This window comes from Theropithecus gelada, chromosome 1 (assembly GCF_003255815.1).
Source record: "Theropithecus gelada isolate Dixy chromosome 1, Tgel_1.0, whole genome shotgun sequence".
In the NCBI taxonomy this organism is placed as follows: Eukaryota; Metazoa; Chordata; class Mammalia; order Primates; family Cercopithecidae; genus Theropithecus; species Theropithecus gelada.
Window position 1 is genome coordinate 7,961,584 of NC_037668.1, and position 15,695 is coordinate 7,977,278.

Genomic DNA, 15,695 nt, shown 5'->3' on the forward strand with positions numbered 1-15,695 from the left:
ATTTATTTTGAGACAGAATCTCACCTTGTTGCCCAGGCTGGAGTGCAGTGGTGCAATCATGCAGGTAGAAGTCACAGCAATCTTGACCTCCCTGGCTCAAGCCATCCTCTCATCCCAGCCCTCCCAAGTAGCTGGCACTACAGGCACATGCCACCATGCCCAGCTAATTTTTAAATTTTTTATAGAGATGAGGTTTCGCTATGTTGCCCAAGCTGTTCTCAAACTCCTCGGCTCAAACAATCCTCTGCCCTTGGCCTCCTCAAGTGCCCAGACATTCTTAATAACTCATCATAATTTTATAGTCATGAATTCTTCCTTGTGTCTAACCTAAATAGTTTCCGATAATTTAAATCATTTTTTTAAAAAAGATTGGTCTGCTTGAAAATAAAATAGAAAACAGTTGTCTGTAATTTTCCAGGATAATGGACTTTTATGTACCTGAAGGTATTTATTCAACCACCACTAATCTCTTTTTTTTCTGTACTTACCACTCCAAATCCAATTAACCTTTCTTCAAAGATCCTGTTTTATAACCCGCTATTTTTTTTAATAGCCATTCTTCATTGGTCATGGAGAAAAAGCCAAATGGGCAGTACATGTGTGTCGGTGTTTGAAAATCAGAGGAGCAGGCCAGGAGCTGTGGCTCACCCCTGTAATCCCAACATTTTGGGAGGCCAAGGAGGGCAGATCATTCAAGGTCAGGAGTTCAACACCAGCCTGGCCAATATGGTGAAACCCTGTCACTTCTAAAAATACAAAAAAATGAACTGAGCATGGTGGCATGTGACTGTAATCTCAGCTACTCAAGAGGCTGAGGCACAAGAATCGCTTGAATCCAGGAGGCAGAGGTTGCAGTGAGCCGAGATCATACCACTGCACTCCAACCTGGGTGACAGAGTGAGACCATGTCTCAAAAAAAAAAAAAAGAAAAGAAAAAAAGGAAAGAAAAAGAAAACCAGAGGAGCTATCTATATTCTCTCTCTTTGGGATTACAGCATTGTGAATCTTAAAGTGCACTGTACTTAAGCCTGACATATCGACACTAGAGAGTACAACTTCCATTGTGCGGTCACTTAACTGTACCTCACCTATGTCCTCCCTCTCATCCTTGGTGATAATGCCCAGCTGGGGTTTAGCCTTAAATTTAAAAAGCACTGTTACCCTGGCATTATTACTATTAATGCTATCTTTTGTTGGCTGCTTCAGCTGCAAGGCAACGAAATAATATGTGATGAAAGAAGAGAATTTTTAACTCTCTCAGAGAGATCACCACAGTGGTGAGCTAAGAGAAGCTGGCCTTTTAGCTTGCTTTAGAATCTAAAAATAAAAACTTAACTCTTTAGCATTAGTTTCTCCAGGAAGAAACCCTCCTCATTGTACTGATACAACAATCTCTTACATGATTAATATGAAATTATTCAATTCAGGCCTATATTTACTTTTATGAAACGCTTCTCCAACCAAAGATGAAGGTATGCAGGATCATTTTATATATTTTAAAAGAGAATCTGCTTATGCAAGAATAATTGCAACTGGACTTTTCCTTTTGCAAGACACATTCCTTTCTTTGCCTCATACAGTATCTCAAAAATCACACTTACCCAGTTTCTTGGCAAGCTTGGCTTCTTTCTTGGCATCCACCATCACAAAGCCTATAGCTTTGTGTTCAAGGACCTGGGCCACAAGCTGAAGAAACAAATGGAAAGATGAGCGTGCTAAGGGCAGAAAGATGGTACAAAATATTACAGAATTACTATCCTCATGTATCAACAGAAGGGTTTTCCTCTATACTTTCTGTTACTATATGACCAAGTCGAGCAGCAGCAGAGGAAATGTACTGTTGTCCCTTCAGGAGAAGGATGATTCAGAAGAATGCTGAGAATCAAGGAGGGAAAATCTGAGGAGCAGACCTAAGACAGAAAATTTGGAAGAGTATATCCACTGTCACATACCAGTTTCTGCCCTCAGAGTAGATAAAACCTGGATCAAGAGAAAGAAGAATCAGGAAGGAAGCATGGGTGCCTGACAAGGGACCCTGAGCCTTTCTCTAGCTGCCAAATGTACCTGGGGTAGAGTGGGAACACAAGAGGACCTAAGAAAAAAGGAGGCCTATGTCCTCAATATCCAAGCATTGCCCTCAATTCCCTCACTCCTGGGCTTGTGAAGTAGGAATGCCCATTGGGTGAATAGACCTGAGATGTCCTCTCAAGGTTCCCTGAAGCACACTAAGACTTGTAGAGTATCAGGGGTCAGGGGTTTGGCTTCAAAGGCCAGGAGGATGCAGCAGTGTCCTAGATGGACAGGTAGCTGAAAACTTCTCTGGGTAGACACCAGCATAGATGATGACACCAAGCACAAGATTGGCATTATGTTAAGCTTCCTGAAACGCAGAGTGAGCAAGTAGGGAATACTTGCTTACTTCAGGACTGAGACCTAATTCTTGCCATCTGTTTGAATAGGGACTTGAAACAGAAACAGAATGGAGATGCTACCAGACAGATCATGAAATACTCATACTACTTTTTTTAGTTAAACTTGAAAAAAAAGATAATTGTAGATTAACATGCAGTAGTTGTGAGAAATAATACAGATATCTTGTACATTTTATCCAGTTTCCCTCAACAGTAACTCTTGCAAAACGGAGGTACGATGTCACAAATTGGGTACTGACATTGATACAGTTAAGATACAGAACATTTCCATCACCACAAGGATCCCTCTGTTGCCCTTCACGGTCACACCCACTGCTTCGTGTTCCCATCCCCAACCACTAATTTGTTCTCCATTCCTATAATTCTGTCATTTCAAGAATGTTGTGTAAATGGAATTATATAGTATGTAACCTTTTGAGACTGACTTTTTTCACTCAGCATAATTATGTAGAGATTTGTCTAGGTTGTTGCATGTATCAATACGCTGTTTTTTTTTTTTATTGCTGAGTGCAATGTATGGTATGAATGTACCACAGTTTGTTCAATTGTTCACTCGTTAAAGGATATGTGTGTCGTTCTCAGTTATTGGCTAGTATGAAGAGAGCTGCTATAAACTTTTGTGTATAGGTTTTTGAGTTAAATATTAGTCTTAATTTCTCTGAGATAAATGTCTAATAGTACAATTACTGGGTTGTGTGGTAGTTACATGTTTAGTTTTTAAATGAAGCTGCCAAACTATTTTTCAGAATCCAGTTTTTCCACGTCTTTGTCAGGACTTGGTAGCATAACCATTTTTCATTTTAGTCATTCTGACAGGTATGCAGTGCTATCTCATTGTGGTTTTAATTTGTATTTTCCTAATGGCTAATAATGTTGAGCATTTTAAAATGTGCTTATTTGTTGTATGTATGTTCTCTTCTATGAAATGCCTGTTCACATCTTTTGATCATTTTTCAACTGGATTGCTTTTTGGTTGTTGAATTTTGAGAGTTTTTTTAATATCAGTCCTTTTTCAGATATATGGTTTACAAGTATTTTTTTTACTCTGTATGTGTGTCATTTCATCTTCTTTTTCTATTTGACAAATAATAATTGTACATATCCATAGTGTACACAGTGATGTTTTTTTATTCATATAATGTATAGTGAGCAGGGTAATTAGCATGCCTATCATTTCAAATATTTATCACTTTCTTGTGTTGAGAATATTCAATATCCTAATCATTTCATCTCCTTAATAGGATCTTTCACAGAACAAAAATTTTCAATTTTGATGAAGTCCAGTTGATCACTTTTTTCATTCAAGGATTGTGCTTTTGATGTTAAGTCCAAGAACTCTTTGTCTAGCCTCAGATCCTGAATTCTCCTATTTTTTTCTAAAAGTTTTATGGCTCTTCATTTTACATTTAAGTTCATGATTCACTTTGAGTCAAATTTAAAATAGGTTGAGGTTCCTTTTTCTTTTTTTGCCAATAGATGTCCAACTGTTCTGACACTTTTTGGTGAAAAGGCTGTCTTTCATCCCTTCAATTGCTTTTGTTCCTTTGTCAAAAATCGGTTGACATATTCATGTGGGTCTATTTGTGGTTTCTCGATTCTGTTCCATTGCTCTATATGTCTGTTCCTCTGCCAACACCACATAGTCTTGATTGCAGTAGCTAGAATCAAGTATACCTGAAAGCAGGTAGACTACCTCTTTTCACTTTATTCTTTTTTTTTTTCTAAATTGCTTTAACTATACTAGTCCTTCAGCATTTTTGTATAAACTTCAGAATAATCTTGTTTATACATACAAAAAAATCTTACTAGAATTTTGGTAGGAATTGCATTAAATCAATTTAATCAACTTGTGTATCAACTTGGGAAGAGTGACATATTTACTATGTTGAGTCTTCCAATTCATGAATATGGTATGTCTCTCCATTTATTTGATCTTCTTTGGTTTCTTTCATCAACATTGCATAGTTTTCAGCCTACAAGTCTTGCACAAGTTTTGTTAGATTTATATCTAATCAGTTAAATTATTTCAGCTACTGTAAATGGTATTGTATTTTTAATTTTCATGTCCATGTGTTTATTGCTAGTTTATAGATATACAATTAATTTGTTGATGTTAATGCTAAACTCACTTATTAGTTCTAAGAGGTTTTTGTTTTGTAGATTCCTTGGGATTTTTCTAGGTAGACAATTTTGTCATCTGCAAATAACTTCTTCCTTTTTAATCTGCATGCCATTTTATTTGTGTTTCCTTACTGCACTGGTGAGAACTTCTAGCACTATCTTGAATAGGAGTGATAAGAACATCTTGTTTTCTTAAATTTTTTGTTTGTTTCCCAATCTTAGAGTTTCGTTCATTTTTCCTTTCACTTCTATCAGTTTTTGCTTTGCGTATTTTGCAGTTCTATTTTTTGGTCCAGAAACCTTTAGGGTTTATTGTCTTCTTGATGGTTTGACCCTGGGTCTGTTTGGCTCTACAACTCATACTATGAATCCCTCTACTTTCTTTTCTATGTTTGTTTCTTTCGTATCATCTTCATTTTTATGTCTTCCTTTCATTGTTCCCAGTATCTGTGTCTTCTCCTTCAGAGCTCCTCTTCTGAACATCTTGAGGTTTTTCTTTGCATATTCATTCTTCCCTCCCAGACTTTTTCACCTGTTCCCAGCCTCTTTCTTTCTCTCTGGTTTCTAACCATTTCCATTCCTTGAAGAGCAAGGATTGTGAGCAGAAGCACCAAGAGCAGCTCCGAGGAGTACCTCTGGTGGTTGGGGCCTGGGAGGTGGGTGTAGAATGGCAGGTAGCAAATGAGCCAACCCCCACCCCCACCTCTCATTCAGTTTTCTCTTATTTATTTTATTTTGGCTGGAACTAGGCAAAACTTAGGATGAAAGGCATCATCAGTGTTTATGCATGACTCATCTCGAGATTTTTCTGCAGTGCCTAAACAGACCAAACTTTCTGCAAGTCACTTGGCTTCACTCTATTGCATTTAATCTATTAGACAAGGTCATTTTTAAATGACTTTTCTGGTTTCCAACATAAGCCCCCTGTGTTCTATTTAGTGCTGTCAAAATCTTAAGTTAAATGTTCCCTTGTATATCATTCAGAGTCAGTAAGGATGGAATCTCATGGCTTTGTGGTATAGTAAGTTTTCTTACTCCTAGTACGTGAGCCTCTGACAGTGGTTTGTAAACTTCAGTGTGCATAAGAATCACTCAGGCACTAAAGTGGGGCTTCCTGGGCCTCAGCACAAGAGCGTAGAAAATAGACCTGGGTGGGGCTCAGGAATCACATTTTTATAAACCACACTACCACACCCCATTATTCTAACACAGCAGATCTCAAACCACACACTGGAAAACACTGCTATAAATGGTTGTCAGCACACCCAAAGTGACATGACACAGTGCTCTTCTAACTGCTTGGCTCTTTAAGCCCCTCTACCTTTGGCATAGGAGAGAAGTATTCATATTAGTAAGAATAACCAATGACACAAAATAAGAAATTAACTCTGAGAATTAAACAGAGAATTTAACTCTGATCTCTCCTAGGTATGCACTACCATGTTTTATCTGGTTTTAGGCAGGTCCAAATGTGTGCCTCTCATAGGCATGTAAAGCATGGCCTTCTGGTTATCTTATGGATATTTATATGTGATTTTTGAAGATTTATGAGTGGGAGGTGCTATCTCAAATGAACTCTAATCTTTTTTCCTGATTCCCTGGTTAACTAAACACAGCCAATCACTGTCCTGTGCTATAGATGGAGAGACAGAGCAGGCAACAACACATGGGCCAGGATCCCATGCCTAGCTGAGACTTTCCCACCTCCTCTTCGGCACCCTTAGTCAAAATCCCTCCAGAACTCCCATCACTCTTGCCTCCCATGCTGATAAGACCCAAAGTCTGCCTACTTGAGTTCTGTCATCACTGCTGTCAGTCCTAGCAAGTCTTCTTCATGGGAGCCAAGGGTGCCGGGGCTGGCAGCACTTGAGAGAGCAATGAGACTGGGAAGGGGAGAATGGCTGAGGTAAAACTCTGGGACCTTCTAGGTGACTCCTGACATGGCAGCCAGGAGCCTCTGCTGGGCCAGTGGGGCAGGCAGGAGTCTGTCTACCTCTCACATTTGGGTTGGCCTTGCCTCTACCTTTGCTTTGGCCCTAAATCTCCAGCTCACATGTTCCCTTCTCTCCTGCAGCCTAGTCTCTGCATTCTCAGGTCACTGCCAGCCCTGGCCACCCTTTGCTGCAGAGCCCAGCTCCAGTTCATCTTTCACTCCATTCTCCTCTCTGGAACTCCAAAAGCCCCTCACAAGGGCATAGTACTCTGGCACTTATTGTGTAATCATTAGAGTTGTGTATAGTCCCTATATTGTGACTCTTTCCTCCATAAGAAGAAGGACCCTGTTTTGTGCTTCTTTTGTATCTTGCAGTTTCTTGGACACACTCAGCATACTTGTGGATGAATGGGTGGATTGGTTCAAGTACTTCACAAGTTCAAGGGCCTTGTAAGCCAAGGAGTTAGAGGCAATTGTCATCAAATACAGTGACAAAGAGTTACATACATGAGGAAAAAAAAGCAGAGTCAATATATCTCCTAAATTCCCAGATAACTAGTACACGCTTTTCAGATAGGTTTGCAATTTTCTCCTGTTGATGTACAACGGTTTCTCTGCTGGTTTTGTTTGTTTGGTTAGTTACCTCTCAGATAGTCCATCCTAGCGAATGGGGTTGTCTCTTATCGGTTGGTTATATTCAGCCTCTGGGCATTGGTCAGTGCTCATGCTTTCTAGAAACATTAGGATTTGCTTTAACCATTGCTGATTCTTTTGATTACAAAAAACGTTCTTTAAAAGTTCTTTTAAGGTCCTTAAGGTTTTGTTTTGTTTTGGGACCTCATCTCACTCCTTTGCCCAGGCTGCAGTGCAATGGCACAATCATGGCTCACTGAAGCCTTAACTTCCCAGGTTCAAGCAATCCTCCCACCTCAGCCCCCTGAGTAGCTGGGAATACAGGCCTGCACCACCACGCTTGGCTAATTTTCTAAGTTTTATCAAGACAAGGTCTTGCTTTGTTGCCAGGCTAGTCTTGAGCTCCTGGGCTCAAGTGATCCTCCCACTTTGGCCTCCCAAATTGTTGGGATTACAGGCATGAGCCACTGCACACAGCCTAAAAAGTTCTATGTAAATAATATGCATAATTCAATAGGAAAGAAGAGGATATTTATAATATAGCTTTACTCTTGTTAAAAGATTGTATCCTGTAGGTATTTATTGCACCACTGTTACCCCTGTAATGACAGGGTGGATCCAAGTAGATCTCATCTTCGAATGAATAAATGACTCATGGATACTATGGCCCAGTTGTTAAGTGCACAGGGCTTGGAATCAGAGACCTGGATTTTTGACTTGTCCACAAGCCTGTGCTGTGACTGCAGTGTAAAAAGTGGACAATACCAATATCTATTCGATGGGACTGTTTTGATGATTTAACTGAAATAATGCATGTAAAGTGCTTGGCACAGTTCTTGGCATGCAGTAAGTGCTTAGTAAACATTAGATTTTCTTCTTAATATTATGACAGCTGGCTAGGGTTCTGGATCTTGTTCCAATTCAGAAATACCATAGTGTAAAGTATTACAATGGAAAGAGAACAATTATTAATTGAGAACCTACTGTGTTAACAAAAATGAGTAAGATACATGTCAGCTCCAAGGACCTTGTGATTTAATGAGTGAGGAAATTCATTAAAAAAAATAGCTCTAGGGCTGGGCGCGGTGGCTCATGCCTGTAATCCCAGCACTTTGGGAGACCAAGGTGGGCGGATCACAAGGTCAGGAGATCAAGACCATCCTGGCTAACACGGTGAAATCCCATCTCTACTAAGAAAAATACAAAAAAAATGGCGGGCCGTGGTGGCCCGTGCTTGTAGTCCCAGCCATTTGGGAGGCTGAGGCAGAAGAATGGCATGAACCTGGGAGGCGGAGCTTGCAGTGAGCCGAGATCACACCACTGCACTCCAGTCTGAGAGACAGAGCGAGATTCTGTCTTAAAAAAAAAAAAAAAGCTCTAGGTGCTACAGGAGTAGGACAAAAAAATAAGAGCTATGGAGATTTAGAGAGTTTGCGAGCTGGGAGGTCAAATCCTGCAGAGCCTAGTGGGTTGTGATGAATACTGTGTATTAAATTTCCATGCACTCAGGATGAACCTAAATCCCTAACATGGCCAAGAATATCCTGCACTCTTTGTCCCACCTGTCTCCAGCCTCATCTGGGGTCACTCTGTTTCTTACTTAATACAATTGTCTTCAGCTCCTCAAAACATCAAGCTTGTTCAGGTCTTTGCACAGGATCACCTCCTTCAGCTGTGCTCTCAAGCCCTAGGCCAGTTGAAGCTTCAGCTGCTTGCAGGGATGTGGATGCCTTGTTCTAATTCACACAAAGGCACCAACACGTGCTCTGCTTCTACACACACCCTTCACTCCAAATAGAATTCCTTTTCCCTGTCTGTTTGCTGGTTTCTACTTTCCTTGAAGTCTACATTTAAAAGTCAGTTCCTCAAAGGCATTCCCTGACTCCCAATCTCAATTTTTCCCTTTTTACCCTTGATCATAGCACCCTGTGCTTTTCCTTTGCAACCATTTCGCAGTTGCAAGTGCACATTAATTTATATGATTCTTTGTCTAGCAATTGTCCATGCTGTAGCGTATAAGCTCTATGTCCATGTCTGTTTTTCTCCCATGCCATCTCTAGCACCTAGCATAATACCTGAACAGAATAGATTTCAAAACCAAAAAACAAAACCAGTAGTTTCTTCAGTAAATGAATGAATGAAGAGGGAGGCTGCTTAGAAAAGGGGATGCCAGCTAGACCTTGGAGGAGGAGTGTGTGGATAGGCGGAGGGGGGCTGCAAGGGCATCCCAGGAGGAAGAAGTGGTATAAGCAAAGGTTTGCAGGTGGGAATATGCAGGATTGTGCAGGAGAACAGGCTGACCTACTTGAGCAGTGGGCTTATTCGGGGCGATGAAAGACGTGCTGTGTTAAAATCACACTAGAAAAAAAAGTGTGAAGGATTTAACTACTAGGACTGGAAGCTCTGATTTGGGGTTGTCTGAGTAGGACAGTGATATGACTAAGTTGTGTTTGGCAAGAGTGGATCTGAGTGCGTAGAGCAGACAGAAAGGAGAGTGGAAAGGAAAGGCCACAGTTGGGAGGCTGATGTCCTAGTCTGCATGGGAGATGTCTCTGATCTCAGACCAAGACAGTGTCAGTGGGAAACAAAGTGACTTGAGCCGGTGATGCTACAAGTTGAGAATCAGTCAGACCTGGTAAGTCTTCCTTTGGCTTTGGAGAGAGAAAGGAGAGAAATCAAAGAAGAGGGAGGAGGCATGATGGTTCGAGGGTCTCCCATGTGGAAACGAAGTGGAGGACACAGAGTGATGGCAGGAGGGCATGACAGAACTGGGGAAGCTTCTCAGCATGGATTCAGACCCAGAGAGTTCACGGTCACGGCAGTCTATCCCAGACCCGGAGGTGCTGATCTAGGGCTCAGGGGAGAGGTCCTGTATGAGAAATGAAGGCTTGAGGACAGGTGCCATCTTTGGGAGATGAGTGTGAGAGAAAGCCACAGGGTCAAGTGCTGGCTGTCTCAGAAGGAAGAGCAAGACACCTACCCTGGAGGCAGAGTGGAGCCATGGGAGAAATGTGGGGAGAGAAAGGATCCTGGTGTCATGACTCCAGAGTCACAAAGGAGCGGGTGGTCATATCAAATGTTGCAGGGAGTCAAGGAGGGGTAGGACCCCCATGAGGCCTCTCATCTCAGGACTGGTAAGTCACGGGTGACCTTTTAGAGAAGAGCTGGGACAGAAGCCAAAGCACTGGGAGTTAAACCACGGGGTGGGTGACAAGGACATGTTACAGCAGGTGTGGTTCGCTTAATTAAGGAGTCACACAGAAGCGAGAGGGACACCCTGTGCTGCGTGACTGCCCCTGGGGCTCCCAGGGCAGCACATCCAATACCTCCAAAAAGACCCCACCCAATGCAGTCTCTTCATAGGACTTACCAGCTCGAATCCAGGGAAAGACAGGAAGAAAGTCACATTTGTACCATTTCCCAAGAACTGTCTTTGTAGAGGAGAAAGACTAATTTACTACACAGTCAGAGGGAGGGTGGGGAGGTGGCGGGTCATAAAGAAAAAGGAGGTGGTTACTTGTTGAAGGGAGGTAGGTGGAGATTACTTTCTGCAGGGCCAAGAATCTGAAAAAGAAGTTGAGCCTTGGGGAAAATGTCACAGATCTCTGCTCCAAGTGAATGTCCCTCAGGCCAGTCATTAAAAACGCCCTGGCTGTAACCCTGCTCTCTTCATGTAAGCCAAGAGCCACACGGCTGTTCGTACCCACTGTCCCTCATGCCATCTGGCAACATGTCAAGCAATTCAACAACTGTGTGTCCTCCCCTGAAACCAGAGAGCTGACGTTTCTCTCCGGTAATCTCCTGTCACTTTCTGCCGCCCTCAAAGTAGGCCTGAGCTATGTATAGCTGGGCAGCTGGCATGTGATGGTGTTCACGAAGGAGGCTGGCTCAATGAAGGGACAGCTATTCTGTGGGATTCAAGCGAGTATCGGGGGCCTCTTTAGGGCTGGGATAGGTGGCCTCTGAAAGAGCCTTCGGGGAGAGGGAGGCTATTGATTGTTTTTATTGGCATTTTGGACTATCACGTTGGTCAATGCCAAGGAAAAGACCAAGGGAAGATGCTATGTATTTTTTCCACCCCACAATTCTGAGAGGCTATATAACAACAACATAAAAAAAATAGCACTTACTGGGTGTTTACTATATGCCAGCTATTGCTCTACCTGCCTTACAAGAATTATCTTATTGAATCTCTACAAAACCCTCATGAGGTAGAGGCTTGCAGATGAGAAAACAGAGGCACAGAGTGGTTAACCAACTTGCCTGGGGACACGCAGCGCTTAAGCGACCCAGCTAGGATTTCAACCCTGACACTCTGTCTCCAGAGCCCAAACTTTCATCAATCACATTTTGTTCCTATACCTGGGCCTCCAAGGGACCTGGGCCCAAATCCTGGCTTTGCAACTTACCAGCTGTGAGACTCTGGGCAAGTCACAACTTAACTGACCTTCAATTTCCTTATCTAAAAAATGAGATCCAATCTCACAGGAGTAACATGTATACAAGGACATAGTGAAAGTTCCCTACCAATTAATTACAGGGCAAACCCCACTACACTAAGTCAGTGGTTTTAGAACCTGGGTGTACATCAGCATTCCCTGGAGGGGCAGCCAGTAAAAAGAGATTGCTGGGCCCACCCCAGAGTTTCTGATTCAGCAGGTCTGGGAGGGGACACAAGAATTTGCATTTCTGCCCGGGTCCCAGGGGCTGCTGAGGCTGCCGGTCTCGGGCCCACACATTGAGAGCCGTGGCCCTACCAGTCTCTAACACAAAATCACAGCCTTTTATTGTGGAGCATTTTGCCATGTCCAAACTGACAGACTGAGGGAGACTGTCCCTGAAGGCCAGGTTTGTTTTGTTTTATCTAAAAACATTATTGCAATGGAATTTTTAAAGAGTGAATTTGTCTGACGTGGGGCAAGGCCATGCCCTTTTCCAATTTTTCTCAACAGAATTCTGTGCCCCAGTGCCCGTGAAAATGCAGTCTGGAAGCCTAGGCCCTGACCTCCTCTGGTAGCCCCTCCCTCCAACTCTCCTTGGAAAAAAGTTCCACATGATACTCAGTGCTTTCTGGGGCCAGAGAGATCATCCCCTTTTAAACTATCCTTCAGTGAAGGTTGATACACCTCATTTTAAAAAGCGGATGGGGTGCTTCCTCTCATGGAGAGGCCTCATAAATGTAAACTAATGATTGAATGAAGAGATCTTTGACTTATTGCTTCCACAGCACACATTGAAAAACAGAAGAGGAACCTGTTCCTGCTTGGCTGAACTTTCTGAAATGTCTGACTAGTGTTTATTTTGATAGCATCTGCTAATGACAGCAAATGCCATGGAAAACTAACTTGTGTTTTCCCAAGAATGGCAGTTTTCAATGTGCTTTCACATACACAACGATTTCAGGAACAGCCCATTACTAAGCACCAAGCATGTGCCCATCACTTTACACATATTACCTGTTTTGTCTTCTTAAAACCCCTACGAGGAGGGTACTGTGGCTTAGATTTTTCTTGTTTTGTTTTTTGTTTTGAGATGGAGTCTCGCTCTGTTGCCCAGGCTGGAGTGCAGTGGCGCGATCTCTGCTCACTGCAAGCTCCGCCTCCCGGGTTCACGCCATTCTCCTGCCTCAGCCTCCCAAGTAGCTGGGACTACAGGTGTCCGCCACCACGCCTGGCTAATTTTTTTGTATTTTTAGTGGAGACGGGGTTTCACTGCATTAGCCAGGATGACCTCAATCTCCTGACTTCTTGATCCGCCCGCCTCAGCCTCCCAAAGTGCTGTGATTACAGGCGTGAGCCACCCTGCCTGGCCTCTGGCTTAGATTTTATAAAGGAAGCACTCAGCCTTGTGGAGCTAAGTGACCCGCCTACAGTCACACAGCTAGTGCAAGGACTCAATCCCAGCTGGCTCTGACTCCAAAGCCTGTGCATCTCACACTGCTAGGTACTACTGCCAGTAGTCATTTATGTGTTGCATTCACTTCTTCTGTGTCTGGAGGAGGCTTCACTCCCTTCATAAATCAGAGGTGTGTGGTCTGGCTAACAGTTAGATATCCAGGGCCAGAGTAATTGTGTGTGCTGTGTAGGTAGAAGCAGGTGATCATGTGAGGGAGTACCTGTTAGGTCTCCTGGCCACCCAGCTCACGGCAGATGGTGAGGAGAGGCCTGTCTGGCTTGGGGCACCTGGACAGCAGGTGGGAGCTCCTGGCACTGGCACCCCGGGCACACAGAAGCGGCTCTGGCCTGCCCAGCCCATCATATTGCAAGATGCTGCACTGGCCCCTTTCCTTCATGGCTGTCCAAACAGAAACAGCTTAGCTGGATAATTCTGGCCTACCACATCCAGTTTGTAAAAAGGGAAGCCTTAGAGGCTTCCTTGAACAGGCTCAGTTCTTCAGAGGGCTGGCTTCCTGAAGCCATTTTGAATGCGCATTCAAAATGGAACAAGTCATTTTGAATGCGCATTAAAGCTAAGCTGACAATTATGCAAAAACATTCTGCACCAACCTGTAAAGCTCAAACTACCACAGAGTAGGCCTACTGAGTAAAGAAAAATCTTGTGATTTGGAATCAGATTTTCTTACTTTTAATTTTACTGCCTTATATCATAATAGCCCTTATAATATAACTGCAGTAGTGACTTTCATGGTATCTCATGTCTCCATTTTAAAATGTATAACTTTGGGGGCCGGGCATGGTGGCACGTGCCTGTAATTCCAGCACTTTGGGAGGCTGAGGCAGGCAGATCACCTGAGGTCAGGAGTTTGAGACCAGCACAGCCAACATGACGAAACCCCATATCTACTAAAATACAAAAATTAGCTGGACATGGTGGCACATGCCTGTAGTCTCAGCTACTCGTGAGGCTGAGGCAGAAGAATCGCTTGACTCCGGGACGCAGAGGTTGCAGTGAGCCAAGATCGTGCCACTGCACTCCAGCCTGGGAGCCTGGGTGACAGAGCGAGACTCCATCTCAAAATAAATAAATACATAATAAAAAATAAAAACGTATACCTTTGGGAGGAGGTCTACCTCAGGAATGTGATGAATAGGTGTCCTGTTTGGGCTTGTGCAATACCGGGGGCTTTGGAGATAGGAGTAATGAGAGAAGGTTCCAATGGTCTAAAAACTTCTGAATCAACAGTATATTTTCCAGTTCATGAAACCTCTATTTCCTTATAATTCCATGGGTGGAAGGAAATATTTAACTGTAATCAACTCAATCCATGCTTTTACAACTAGCATCTCTGTGCTTTTACCATCTCACTCCAAGGATCCCCTGTATTACCGATATGTGCCCAGCAACCCTCCACACAGAATTCAGCAGAACTCGGGCTTCACAGAGAACTGCAACTTAAAAGTGAGCACCTCCTGAGAGAGTATGGGCTCTATGGGAGGCTTCGTTCTCCAAGCCAAACCAAAATAAGCCTGACCTCATCTAATTTTTCAGAGTGGAGCAGGTGTGAATTTGGAGATTGCCATTATCGGGCAGTGAACAGTTGGAAAAAAATACCTGAATCCTGTGTGTGTTGCTATTCGCTGCCCAGTGTTTCCACGTGGCTCCATCTGCAGATTCACTCAACTCCAGCAACTTCATTTTGCCTTCCCCTCTTGGGGTTTGGAAATGCAACCACTGGGATATTTGCCTGCGCTAAATAGGTTTAGAACAAGGGTCAGCCTTATAAAGCTTGGAGGTTTCTGCCCATGTGTATATATATTTTGGGCTGAGAGTCCCATGGTTTAAAAAAAAAATCAATTTTACCCATATTTTGGTGGGATTAAGCAAGGGTAACAAACAGGTTCCTGAATCTGGCAAATTCAACCTCTTTAGAATTCTACTCAATACTTTAAAAAATTTAACTTCATTTAAAAAAGAGATCAAGGAGAAGTACATTTCCAGTATAAGCAATTTATTTCTAATTCTTGACATTTTCCTTCTTCCCCTCTCCAGCCATCCATCCAGCTAACATTTATTAAATTCCAAGTGCCAAGCAACAGCCCATTGGCTCACACTAGTCATTTAGGTTGAACACATAGTCTAGCTGTACAATTTAATGCAGCTCAAGTGTAAGTGAAAATCCAGAGTACAAACTAAAGACATCTGTGGCTTCGTAAGTTGGCACAGCTTACAAACATGAAGCAATCCCTTTCAGCTGCTCCTTGGCATACTGAAAGGAGCATGTCATTTGAAACCAAATAGGTTTGGGTTCAAACCCTGCTTCATGATCTAATGTTTTATAGCTTTGTGACTTTAGGCAATTTTTACTTAGCTCTCTGGCTCATTTCTCTGCCTGTAATGTAAGAATATGTTGTAAGAATTACATGAAATTACATATGTAAAGCCCCGTATTGGCATGGTTTATGGTAAGTTCATAATATGTACTTTTCCCTTCTCCTTCCTCCCCTTCTCTTCATTCAACATTCATTCGACAAACACTGTTGAATACCTACTGAGTCAGGCACTGATTTAGGTGTTGGAGTATAGCAATCAGTAGAACAAAGTCCTTGCCTTTGTGAATGTCACATTCTATAGTGGGTGCTGTAGTTTGGATGTTTTTCCCTCCAAATCTCATGCTA

General features: G+C 42.8%; 1 protein-coding gene across 2 annotated transcripts in view; it reads right to left on the reverse strand.

Annotated features, from left to right (window-relative positions):
- CASQ2 (calsequestrin 2) overlaps positions 1–15,695 on the reverse strand; it is a 70,203-nt gene that overhangs the window by 43,627 nt on the left and 10,881 nt on the right. For both annotated transcript variants that reach the window (XM_025389477.1, XM_025389476.1), the window contains exon 2: positions 1,602–1,686. In XM_025389477.1, the coding sequence (XP_025245262.1) occupies positions 1,602–1,686 (85 nt within the window). The remainder of the gene's footprint in view (positions 1–1,601; positions 1,687–15,695) is intronic.